Source organism: Oncorhynchus gorbuscha, linkage group LG13 (assembly GCF_021184085.1).
Source record: "Oncorhynchus gorbuscha isolate QuinsamMale2020 ecotype Even-year linkage group LG13, OgorEven_v1.0, whole genome shotgun sequence".
NCBI classification, from domain to species: Eukaryota; Metazoa; Chordata; class Actinopteri; order Salmoniformes; family Salmonidae; genus Oncorhynchus; species Oncorhynchus gorbuscha.
In genome coordinates this window covers 5,511,994-5,524,898 of record NC_060185.1, presented here as the reverse complement: position 1 = coordinate 5,524,898, position 12,905 = coordinate 5,511,994, and the positions used below count along the sequence as shown (strand labels likewise).

The window sequence follows — 12,905 nt, the reverse complement described above, 5'->3', positions numbered from 1 at the left end:
TAATCCTCCATTATGATAACAATTTAATGTTTTAATATCGGTTCCTCTGACTTCCATTGGTTAACTTATAAAGCATTTTGAAGAAAACTGAGTTGGTGGCCACTAGGCATCGGTAGAAAACGAGCATGTACAGACTTCAGTCGTGGATGATGCGTATGATTCACGAAGACTGTATAACAAATCATCATTGACGGTCTTGTTCTGAGGAGTCATTTTCCACGATCCCAAATAGCGCTTAATCACCTCGACGCGAAAACCTTTTGAGTAGTTTAGCGTCGTTCTATTAGAACGTCCTCAGAGCAGCGCTATTTCATACATTTTTATATATGCCATTTAGCAGACGCTTTTATCCAAAGCGCAGTCATTTCATACATTCATTTTTTATTAGGCTATTTGCAAATAGAAATGTATAATTTAATTGGGAGAAATTAAAGTACTATATTAATTTTTATAAGTATTATTGCAATTTCAGCCTCTTTTTTTGTTGTTGGTGATGATTTCTAAAACTGAACAAATCTGAGTTCTCCTCTCATCCTGTCCCGCTATGCAACTTACAATAACAACACCACGACGGACAGAAAAAAAAACCTCCCCTTCATTTTATAACTCATCCTTTTCACAGTAGGTTACGTTGTAAAAAGGTGAAGTCTCTCTCTCTCTCTCTCTCTCTCTCCAACAAAACAAACCGATTAAGTTTCCCAGCCAACCGTTTCACAAAGCGTACCCGTTTTAATATTTTCAGAGAAAGATATGTTTACCAGCTATATAAGAATGAAAACATAGTGCTGTTTCTGGGATTTTTTAAGTAGCTGTCATTGGCCGATTTTAGTTGTCAGTCAAATGTGGGTGGTATTATTTGACAAACAGCTCCGGTAACACGGCTGTGGGGCTGCAGACTGACATTCAACAGGCAAGAGTAAACGGAACTGCTGTACTGAACAATAACTGCGACTGGATTGTATCAAAACAAACGTTCACCAAACTGTTTTTTGTTTTTTTTGTTGTCCTATTCTAACTTTTCTATACTATTCGTCAACAATCAGAATATCTACATTTTTTTTGTTGGTTTGTTGTCATCGTCGACTTAGATGTAGTTGCTGTCTCCGCCTTGATTTGTGACTTTATATCAATGTAGTGTTATCGGACGGACCGATATTGTTTTTGTTCAGGTGGTCGACCACTAACCCCTTTTCGGTTGTGTACTTTCTGGTTGACTTCACATCACCCGCTGTGTATGAGTAACTTTGTCTTTACTAATTCTATGTGACATTTTGACGCTATTCTAGCTACTACTATGGCCGAGGCAGCCCAACAACCACAACAGGTTGAGATCGACCCGGATTTCGAGCCTCTTTCCCGGCCCCGCTCCTGCACATGGCCCCTGCCACGTCCGGAGTTCATCACCCCGGGCGACTCCAACACCTCCTCTCCCGCCCCTTCTGTCAAACAAGAACCCAGCAGCAACTCCGACTTCATCTCCAGCCTCAGTTTATTAGAAGAGACTGAAGATTACCCCGAAGAGGATCAGAAACCCACCATCCTCTGCAATGATTTCCAATGTCAAGAAAACTGCATCCACGACCACCAACAGCAGCAACAGCAGCACCCGGGGAACAGCTCCCAACTCCCGCAGCAACAGGTGCTTCTGCTCTCATCTCCGGCCGGGTCTGCATCTTCAGTAGCGGCTGCGGCCGCTGCAGCTGCCCAGAGGAAAAGCAGTTCATCTCGGCGTAACGCCTGGGGCAATATGTCTTATGCAGACCTCATAACGAAGGCTATTGAGAGCACCTCGGACAAGAGACTTACCTTGTCGCAGATCTATGACTGGATGGTGAAGAACGTGCCTTATTTCAAGGACAAGGGAGATAGCAACAGCTCTGCTGGATGGAAGGTAAAGCTTTTCAATACAGTACATTACATCTGATGAGATTTGAGTTATGATTTAAGAGCTATACATTTTGTTTTGATAAGGATATAGAGAAATTGACCGTTAATTGCCTATATATCAAAGTTGACGCTGTTCATCATTTTTAAAATTATAATATTGTAACGACCCTGGGTTTATAACCACATATATCGACTCTGCGGCTTGAGCATGCTTTTGCGGCGCAGTCGACAACGCGCTGGACTTCGGGCTAGAAGGTCGAGGGTTCGAGACCTGCTCCCTGCCTGTTTCATTCCCATATGAACCCATGTTATCACATGTTAATAACACACGTAACTAAGTAAGGCCAGGTGAGGGTGACTTGCTGCTTTCCAGAATATGTTTATTGTAGGATTGGGTATTATAGACATTGTAAAAGTGCTATCTCTTGAGTTTCAGTTGCTCATTTCTATCCTAATAGCATCATGCTACGTATCAGAGGAGACATGATGTTCTGGTCTTGTGCACCCAAATCAATCAGTCACTTTATGTCCATTCATTGTGTGTCCTGTAGAAACCTTTGGCTACCAATTGTAACCCAGTCAGCACATGGCCACACACACACACACACACACACACACACACACACACACACACACACACACACACACACACACACACACACACACACACACACACACACACACACACACACACACACACACACACACACACACACACACACACACACACACACACACGGCCTCAACAGGATTCTTGTCCAACTCCGGCTGCCTCCCCCTAATACTATTGGGAAGAGCCCCTCCTCTCCCATCCCAGTAATGCTAATATCCAAATAAGTTAACATACTGTACTATAGCTGTAGCAGTAGTTAACATGCTGTTCTGTAGCTGTAGTTAACATGCTGTAGCAGTAGTTAACATGCTGTTCTGTAGCTGTAGTTAACATACTGTTCTGTAGCTGTAGTTAACATGCTGTAGCAGTAGTTAACATGCTGTTCTGTAGCTGTAGTTAACATGCTGTTCTGTAGCTGTAGTTAACATACTGTTCTGTAGCTGGAGTTAACATGCTGTTCTGTAGCTGTAGTTAACATGCTGTTCTGTAGCTGTAGTTAACATGGTGTTCTGTAGCTGTAGTTAACATGCTGTAGTTAACATACTGTTCTGTAGCTGTAGTTAACATTCTGTTCTGTAGCAGTAGTTAACATACTGTTCTGTAGGTGTAGTTAACATGCTGTTCTGTAGCTGTAGTTAACATGCTGTTCTGTAGCTGTAGTTAACATACTGTTCTGTAGCTGTAGTTAACATGCTGTGCTGTAGCTGTAGTTAACATACTGTTCCGTAGCTGTAGTTAACATGCTGTTCTGTAGCTGTAGTTAACACGATGTAGCTGTAGTTAACATACTGTACTGTAGCTGTAGTTAACATGCTGTAGCTGTAGTTAACATTCTGTTCTGTAGCTGTAGTTAACATGCTGTACCTGTAGTTAACATACTGTTCTGTAGCTGTAGTTAACATGCTGTACCTGTAGTTAACATCCTGTAGCTGTAGTTAACATTCTGTTCTGTAGCTGTAGTTAACATTCTGTTATGTAGCTGTAGTTAACATGCTGTAGCTGTAGTTAACATGCTGTAGCTGTAGTTAACATACTGTTCTGTAGCTGTAGTTAACATACTGTTCTGTAGCTGTAGTTAACATGCTGTAGCAGTAGTTAACATGCTGTTCTGTAGCTGTAGTTAACATACTGTTCTGTAGCTGTAGTTAACATGCTGTTCTGTAGCTGTAGCTGTAGTTAACATGCTGTAGCTGTAGTTAACATGCTGTAGCTGTAGTTAACATGCTGTAGCTGTAGTTAACATGCTGTTCTGTAGCTGTAGTTAACATGCTGTTCTGTAGCTGTAGCTGTAGTTAACATACTGTAGCTGTAGTTAACATGCTGTAGCTGTAGTTAACATGCTGTAGCTGTAGTTAACATGCTGTAGCTGTAGTTAACATGCTGTTCTGTAGCTGTAGTTAACATATTGTAGCTGTAGTTAACATGCTGTAGCTGTAGTTAACATGCTGTAGCTGTAGTTAACATGCTGTTCTGTAGCTGTAGCTGTAGTTAACATACTGTAGCTGTAGTTAACCTGCTGTAGCTGTAGTTAACATGCTGTAGCTGTAGTTAACATGCTGTTCTGTAGCTGTAGTTAACATACTGTACTGTAGCTGTAGTTAACATGCTGTACCTGTAGTTAACATACTGTTCTGTAGCTGTAGTTAACATGCTGTTCTGTAGCTGTAGTTAACATGCTGTTCTGTAGCTGTAGTTAACATGCTGTTCTGTAGCTGTAGTTAACATGCTGTTCTGTAGCTGTAGTTAACATGCTGTTCTGTAGCTGTAGTTAACATGCTGTTCTAGCAGTAGCAGTAGTTAACATGCTGTTCTGTAGCTCTAGTTAACATGCTGTAGCTGTAGTTAACATGCTGTTCTGTAGCTGTAGTTAACATGCTGTTCTGTAGCTGTAGTTAACATACTGTTCTGTAGCAGTAGTTAACATACTGTTTTGTAGCTGTAGTTAACATGCTGTTCTGTAGCTGTAGTTAACATGCTGTTCTGTAGCTGTAGTTAACATGCTGTTCTGTAGCTGTAGTTAACATGCTGTTCTGTAGCAGTAGCAGTAGTTAACATGCTGTTCTGTAGCTCTAGTTAACATGCTGTAGCTGTAGTTAACATGCTGTTCTGTAGCTGTAGTTAACATGCTGTAGCTGTAGTTAACATACTGTTCTGTAGCAGTAGTTAACATACTGTTCTGTAGCTGTAGTTAACATACTGTTCTGTAGCAGTAGTTAACATACTGTTCTGTAGCAGTAGTTAACATACTGTTCTGTAGCTGTAGTTAACATGCTGTACTGTAGCTGTAGTTAAAATACTGTACTGTAGCTGTAGTTAACATACTGTACTGTAGCTGTAGTTAACATACTGTACTGTAGCAGTAGTTAACATACTGTAGCTGTAGTTAACATACTGTACTGTAGCTGTAGTTAACATACTGTACTGTAGCAGTAGTTAACATACTGTACTGTAGCTGTAGTTAACATACTGTTCTGTAGCTATAGTTAACATGCTGTACTGTAGCTGTAGTTAACATACTGTTCTGTAGCTGTAGTTAACATGCTGTACCTGTAGTTAACATACGGTTCTGTAGCTGTAGTTAACATACTGTTCTGTAGCTGTAGTTAACATGCTGTTCTGTAGCTGTAGTTAACATGCTGTAGCTGTAGTTAACATGCTGTACTGTAGCTGTAGCAGTAGTTAACATGCTGTTCTGTAGCTGTAGTTTACATGCTGTTCTGTAGCTGTAGTTAACATGCTGTTCTGTAGCTGTAGTTAACATACTGTTCTGTAGCAGTAGTTAACATGCTGTTCTGTAGCTGTAGTTAACATACTATTCTGTAGCTGTAGTTAACATGCTGTTCTGTAGCTGTAGTTAACATGCTGTTCTGTAGCTGTAGTTAACATGCTGTAGCTGTAGTTAACATGCTGTTCTGTAGCTGTAGTTAACATGCTGTTCTGTAGCTGTAGTTAACATACTGTTCTGTAGCTGTAGTTAACATGCTGTTCTCTAGCAGTAGTTAACATGCTGTAGCTGTAGTTAACATGCTGTACCTGTAGTTAACATTCTGTTCTGTAGCTGTAGTTAACATGCTGTTCTGTAGCTGTAGTTAACATACTGTACTGTAGCTGTAGTTAACATGCTGTTCTGTAGCTGTAGTTAACATGCTGTTCTGTAGCTGTAGTTAACATGCTGTAGCTGTAGTTAACATACTGTTCTGTAGCAGTAGTTAACATACTGTTCTGTAGCTGTAGTTAACATACTGTTCTGTAGCAGTAGTTAATATACTGTTCTGTAGCTGTAGTTAACATGCTGTACTGTAGCTGTAGTTAACATACTGTTCTGTAGCTGTAGTTAACATACTGTACTGTAGCTGGAGTTAACATGCTGTTCTGTAGCTGTAGTTAACATGCTGTTCTGTAGCTGTAGTTAACATACTGTTCTGTAGCTGTAGTTAACATGCTGTTCTGTACCTGTAGTTAACATGCTGTTCTGTACCTGTAGTTAACATGCTGTTCTGTAGCTGTAGTTAACATGCTGTGCTGTAGCTGTAGTTAACATACTGTTCTGTAGCTGTAGTTAACATGCTGTTCTGTACCTGTAGTTAACATGCTGTTCTGTAGCAGTAGTTAACATACTGTTCTGTAGCTGTAGCTGTAGTTAACATACTGTTCTGTAGCAGTAGTTAATATACTGTTCTGTAGCTGTAGTTAACATACTGTACTGTAGCAGTAGTTAACATGCTGTTCTGTAGCTGTAGTTAACATACTGTACTGTAGCAGTAGTTAACATGCTGTTCTGTAGCTGTAGTTAACATACTGTTCTGTAGCAGTAGTTAATATACTGTTCTGTAGCAGTAGTTAACATACTGTTCTGTAGCAGTAGTTAATATACTGTTCTGTAGCTGTAGTTAACATGCTGTACTGTAGCTGTAGTTAACATACTGTTCTGTAGCTGTAGTTAACATGCTGTACTGTAGCTGTAGTTAACATGCTGTACTGTAGCTGTAGTTAACATGCTGTTCTGTAGCTGTAGTTAACATACTGTTCTGTAGCTGCAGTTAACATACTGTTCTGTAGCTGTAGTTAACATGCTGTTCTGTACCTGTAGTTAACATGCTGTTCTGTACCTGTAGTTAACATGCTGTTCTGTAGCAGTAGTTAACATGCTGTTCTGTAGCAGTAGTTAACATGCTGTTCTGTAGCTGTAGTTAACATACTGTTCTGTAGCTGTAGTTAACATGCTGTTCTGTACCTGTAGTTAACATGCTGTTCTGTAGCTGTAGTTAACATACTGTTCTGTAGCTGTAGTTAACATACTGTTCTGTAGCTGTAGTTAACATACTGTTCTGTAGCTGTAGTTAACATGCTGTACTGTAGCTGTAGTTAACATACTGTTCTGTAGCTGTAGTTAACATACTGTTCTGTAGCTGTAGTTAACATGCTGTTCTGTAGCTGTAGTTAACATACTGTTCTGTAGCTGTAGTTAACATACTGTTCTGTAGCTGTAGTTAACATACTGTTCTGTAGCTGTAGTTAACATGCTGTACTGTAGCTGTAGTTAACATACTGTTCTGTAGCTGTAGTTAACATGCTGTTCTGTAGCTGTAGTTAACATACTGTACTGTAGCAGTAGTTAACATGCTGTTCTGTAGCTGTAGTTAACATGCTGTTCTGTAGCAGTCAGAGTAGAGGTATTTCTGTAGAGGCAGGCAGGTGATCTCAGTCTGTAGAGGTATTTCTGTAGAGGCAGGCAGGTGATCTCAGTTCAGTAGAGGTATTTCTGTAACAGGCAGGTGATCTCAGTCAGTGTAGAGGTATTTCTTAAGGCATAGGTGATCTCAGTCAGAGTAGAGGTATTTCTGTAGGTGATCGTGAGGAAAGGGTTTGTATATCCGTCACGTGCTACGATGACTGAGGACACACACCTCTTTCTAACAGGAGAAGACGGCCCCATCCCTCTCTTCCTTTCCTATTTCACCCCTTATATCTATTCCATGCAAAGGGCTTTTATTGGCACGGGGGAAACATATGTTAACATTGCCAAAGCAAGTGAAACAGATAATAAACAAAAAAATGAAACAACGTTTTTAAATTAATAGAGACATTTGAAATGTTATATTATGTCTATATACAGTGTTGTAATGATATGCAAATAGTTAAATTACAAACGGAAAACAAATAAACATAAAAATGGGTTGTATTTACAATGGTGTTTGTAGCTGTAGTTAACATACTGTTCTGTAGCTGTAGCTGTAGTTAACATGCTGTTCTGTAGCTGTAGTTAACATGCTCTCTCTCTCCATCGATTTCCACTAAAACACTGCTGTTATAGCTGTATAAGTAAACTGTTGGCCTGTAATTATACATAGTTCTGATCTTCTCTGACGGAGACTGGTAGTTAACTTATTCTGCCATTGTTGAAGTCAAATAACATGTAGAGATTTATAGAAGTATACGATTTTGCATGTAGGACCATGGTTAACTTCCAAATGGACCAGGGTTCTGTAGCTGCATTATGAATGGAATGTTCCATTTGGTTCTGAACAAAGTAGTGCTGTATGAAGGGAACAGGGTGCCATTTGGTTCTGAACAAAGTAGTTGCACTATGAAGGGAATCTGTGCCATTTGGGACACACACCATGGTTAACATTTGTTTAGAACTGATATCCTTAAGCTGTAGTTAACATGTAAAACCTGTTCTCTACTGTAGTTAACATGACTGTCCTGTAGCTGTAGTTAACATGCTGACTGTCCTGTAACCCCTTAACATGACTGTTCTGTAACAGCTGTAGTTAACACCCTGACTGACTGTCCTGCAACATACTGTTGGTAGCAGTAATGTTAACATCTGTTCCATTTGTTGTAGCAGTAATGTTAACTCTCTTCTGTAGCTGTAGACTTCCATGTGTCTAGTAGCTGTAGTTAACATACTGTTCCTGTGTTGGTAGCAGTAATGTTAACTCTCGTTCCATGTGTTGTAGCTGTAATGTCTCTCTTAACATCCATGTGTTGGTAGCAGTAATGTTAACATCTGTTCCATGTGTTGTAGCAGTAATGTATCTCTCTCTCTTGTTCCATGTAGTTAAGCATAATGTGTCTCTCTCTGTAGTTCCATGTGTTGGTAGCAGTAATGTCTCTCTCTAGTTCCATGTGTCGGTAGCAGTAATGTTCTCTAGTTCCATGTGTTTAACAGTACTGTCTCTCTCGTTCCATGTGTTGGTAGCAGTAATGTTCTGTTCCTGTTGTTAACATGCTGTTCTGTCTCTCTCTCTCGTTCCATGTAGTTGGTAACATACTGTTCTGTAGCTCTAGTTCCATGCTGTTGTAGCAGTAATGTGTCTCTCTCTCGTTCCATGTGTCTGTAGCAGTAATGTCTCTCTCTCTTGTTCCATGTGTTGGTAGCAGTAATGTGTCTCTCTCTTGTTCCATGTGTTGGTAGCAGTAATGTGTCTCTCTCTGTTCCATGTGTTGGTAGCAGTAGTTATGTGTCTCTCTCTTGTTCCATGTGTTGTAGCAGTAATGTGTTCTCATCTTGTTCCATGTGTTGGTAGTTAACATCTCTTGTTCCATGTGTTGGTAGCAGTAATGTGTCTCATCTCTTGTTCCATGTGTTGGTAGCAGTAATGTGTCTCTCTCATGTTCCATGTGTTGGTAGCAGTAGTTGTCTGTTCTAGCGTTCCATGTGTTGGTAGCAGTAATGTCTCTCTCTATCTTGTTCCATGTGTTGGTAGCAGTAATGTTCATCTCTCTGTTCCATGTGTTGGTAGCAGTAATGTCTTCTCTCTGTAGTTCCATGTGTTGTAGCAGTAATGTCTCTCTCTCTCTTGTTCCATGTGTTGGTAGCAGTAATGTTCTCTCTCTCTTGTTCCATGTGTTGGTAGCAGTAATGTCTCTCTCTCTCGTTCCATGTGTTGGTAGCAGTAATTAACTCTGTTCCATGTGTTGGTAGCAGTAATGCTGTTCTGTCGTTCCACCTGTTGTTAGCAGTAATGTTCTCTCGTTCCATGTGTTAACATGCTGTTCTGTAGTTCCATGTGTTAGCATAATGTGTTCTGTTCCATGTGTTGTTAACAGTAATGTTCTGTCTCTCTAGTTCCATGTGTTGGTAGCAGTAATGTTAACATGCTGTTCTGTAGCAGTAATGTTAACATCTGTTCCATGTGTTAGTAACAGTAATGTCTGTCTCTGTTATGTGTTGGTAGCAGTAATGTCTGTTCTGTTCCATGTGTTTAGCAGTAATGTGTTCTGTTCCATGTGTTGGTAGCAGTAATATCTCTCTCTGTTCCATTTGTTGTTAACAGTAATGTCTCTGTCTCGTGTTCCATGTGTTGTAGCTGTAATGTTAACATCTCTGTTCTGTAGCAGTAATGTGTCTCTCTGTTCATGTAGCTGTAGTTAATGTCTCTCTCTGTTCCAGCTGTTGGTAACAGTAATGTCTCTCTCTCTCGTTCCATGTGTTCTGTAGCAGTAATGTGTCTCTACTGTTCCTGTAGTTGTAGTTAACATGCTGTTCTGTTCCATGTGTTGTTAACATAATGTCTGTTCTGTTCCATGTGTTGGTAACAGTAATGTCTCTCTCTCTAGTTCCATGCTGTTGGTAGCAGTAATGTGTCTCTCTCTCGTTCCATGTGTTGGTAGCAGTAATTCTCTGTTCCAGAGTAGCAGTAAGTGTGATCTCTCGTTCCATGTGTTGGTAGCAGTAATGTCTCTTCTGTTCCATGTGGCAGTAGCAGTAATGTGTCTCTCTCAGTTCCATGTGTTGGTAGCAGTAATGTGTCTCTCTCTCTCGTTCCATGTAGAGGCAGTAATGTGATCTCAGTCTCGTTCCATGTGTTGGTAGCAGTAATGTCTCTCTCTCGTTCCATGTGATCTCAGCAGTAAGTGTCTCTCTCTCTCGTTCCTGTAGAGGCAGTACAGGTGATCTCTCGTTCCATGTGTCGGTAGCAGTAATGTGTCTCTCTCGTTCCATGTGTTGGTAGCAGTAATGTGTCTCTCTCTCGTTCCATGTGTCGGTAGCAGTAATGTGTCTCTCTCGTTCCATGTGTTGGTAGCAGTAATGTGTCTCTCTCTCTCGTTCCATGTGTTGGTAGCAGTAATGTCTCTCTCTCGTTCCATTTCGGTAGCAGTAATGTGTCTCTCTCGTTCCATGCAAAGGTAGCAGTAATGTGTCTCTCTCGTTCCATGTGTCGGAAACAGTAATTTCTCTCTCTCGTTCCATGTGTTGGTAGCAGTAATGTGTCTCTGTTCTCTCTCGTTCCATGTGTTGGTAGCAGTAATGTCTCTCTCTCTCGTTCCATGTGTCGGTAGCAGTAATGTCTCTCTCTCGTTCCATGTGTTGGTAGCAGTAATGTGTCTCTCTCTCTCTCGTTCCATGTGTTGGTAGCAGTAATGTCTCTCTCTCTCTCTCTCGTTCCATGTGTTGGTAGCAGTAATGTCTCTCTCTCGTTCCATGTGTTGGTAGCAGTAATGTCTCTCTCTCGTTCCATGTGAAAGCAGTAATGTGTCTCTCTCGTTCCATGTGTTGGTAGCAGTAATGTTCTCTCTCTCGTTCCATTTGTTGGTAGGTAATGTCTCTCTCTCGTTCCATGTGTTGGTAGCAGTAATGTCTCTCTCTCTCGTTCCATGTGTTGGTATAGTAATGTTCTCTCTCGTTCCATGTGTTGGTACAGTAATGTCTCTCTCTCGTTCCATGTGTTGGTAGCAGTAATGTCTCTCTCTTCTGTTCCATGTGTTGGTAGCAGTAATGTGTCTCTCTCTCGTTCCATGTGTTGGTAGCAGTAATGTGTCTCTCTCTCGTTCCATGTGTTGGTAGCAGTAATGCTCTCTCGTTCCATGTGTTGGTAGCAGTAATGTCTCTCTCTCTCTCGTTCCATGTGTTGGTAGCAGTAATGTGTCTCTCTCTGTTCCATGTGTTGGTAAGTAATGTCTCTCTGTTCCATTTGTTCTGAACAAAGTGTCTCTCTCTCTCTCGTTCCATGTGTTGGTAGCAGTAAGTTCCATGGAATAGGGTGCCATTTGTTGGAACAGTAATGTGTTTCTCTGTTCCATTGTCGGAGCAGTAATGTGTCTCTCTGAACTCTCTAGTTCCATGTGTTGGTAGCAGTAATTCTCTCTCTGTTCCATGTGTGGTAGCAGTAATGTGTCTCTCCTTTCGTTCCATGTGTCGGTAGCAGTAATGTGTCTGTCTCTCTCTCGTTCCATGTGTCCTGTAGCAGTAATGTGTCTCTCTGTTCCATGTGTTGGTAGCAGTAATGTGTGTCTCTCTCTCTCGTTCCATGTGTCGGTAGCAGTAATGTGTCTCTCTCGTTCCATGTGTTGGTAGCAGTAATGTGTCTCTCTCTCTCGTTCCATGTGTTGGTAGCAGTAATGTCTCTCTCTCGTTCCATGTGTTGGTAGCAGTAATGTGTCTCTCTGTTCCATGTGTTGGTAGCAGTAATGTCTCTCTCGTTCCATGTGTCGGTAGCAGTAATGTCTCTCTCTCGTTCCATGTGTTGGTAGCAGTAATGTGTCTCTCTCTCTCTCGTTCCATGTGTTGGTAGCAGTAATGTCTCTCTCTCGTTCCATGTGTTGGTAGCAGTAATGTCTCTCTCTCGTTCCATGTGTTGGTAGCAGTAATGTGTCTCTCTCTCTCTCGTTCCATGTGTTGGTAGCAGTAATGTGTCTCTCTCTCTCTCGTTCCATGTGTTGGTAGCAGTAATGTGTCTCTCTCTTGTTCCATGTGTTGGTAGCAGTAATGTCTCTCTCGTTCCATGTGTTGGTAGCAGTAATGTCTCTCTCTCGTTCCATGTGTTGGTAGCAGTAATGTCTCTCTCTCTCTCGTTCCATGTGTTGGTAGCAGTAATGTATCTCTCTCTCGTTCCATGTGTTGGTAGCAGTAATGTCTCTCTCTCGTTCCATGTGTTGGTAGCAGTAATGTATCTCTCTCTCGTTCCATGTGTTGGTAGCAGTAATGTGTCTCTCTCTCGTTCCATGTGTTGGTAGCAGTAATGTGTCTCTCTCTCGTTCCATGTGTTGGTAGCAGTAATGTCTCTCTCTCGTTCCATGTGTTGGTAGCAGTAATGTATCTCTCTCGTTCCATGTGTTGGTAGCAGTAATGTCTCTCTCTCTCTCGTTCCATGTGTTGGTAGCAGTAATGTCTCTCTCTCGTTCCATGTGTTGGTAGCAGTAATGTCTCTCTCTCGTTCCATGTGTTGGTAGCAGTAATGTCTCTCTCTCGTTCCATGTGTTGGTAGCAGTAATGTGTCTCTCTCGTTCCATGTGTTGGTAGCAGTAATGTATCTCTCTCTCGTTCCATTTGTTGGTAGCAGTAATGTCTCTCTCTCTCGTTCCATGTGTTGGTAGCAGTAATGTCTCTCTCTCTCGTTCCATGTGTTGGTAGCAGTAATGTGTCTCTCTCGTTCCATGTGTTGGTAGCAGTAATGTC

The 12,905-nt window shown here is 41.3% G+C and overlaps 1 protein-coding gene across 1 annotated transcript in view; it reads left to right on the top strand.

Annotated features, from left to right (window-relative positions):
- The first annotated feature begins 910 nt into the window (after positions 1-910).
- foxo1a (forkhead box O1 a) overlaps positions 911-12,905 on the top strand; it is a 137,310-nt gene continuing 125,315 nt past the window's right edge. Inside the window, exon 1 of the mRNA XM_046293616.1 lies at positions 911-1,891. Coding sequence (XP_046149572.1) covers positions 1,295-1,891 — 597 coding nt within the window. The 5' untranslated portion in view covers positions 911-1,294. The remainder of the gene's footprint in view (positions 1,892-12,905) is intronic.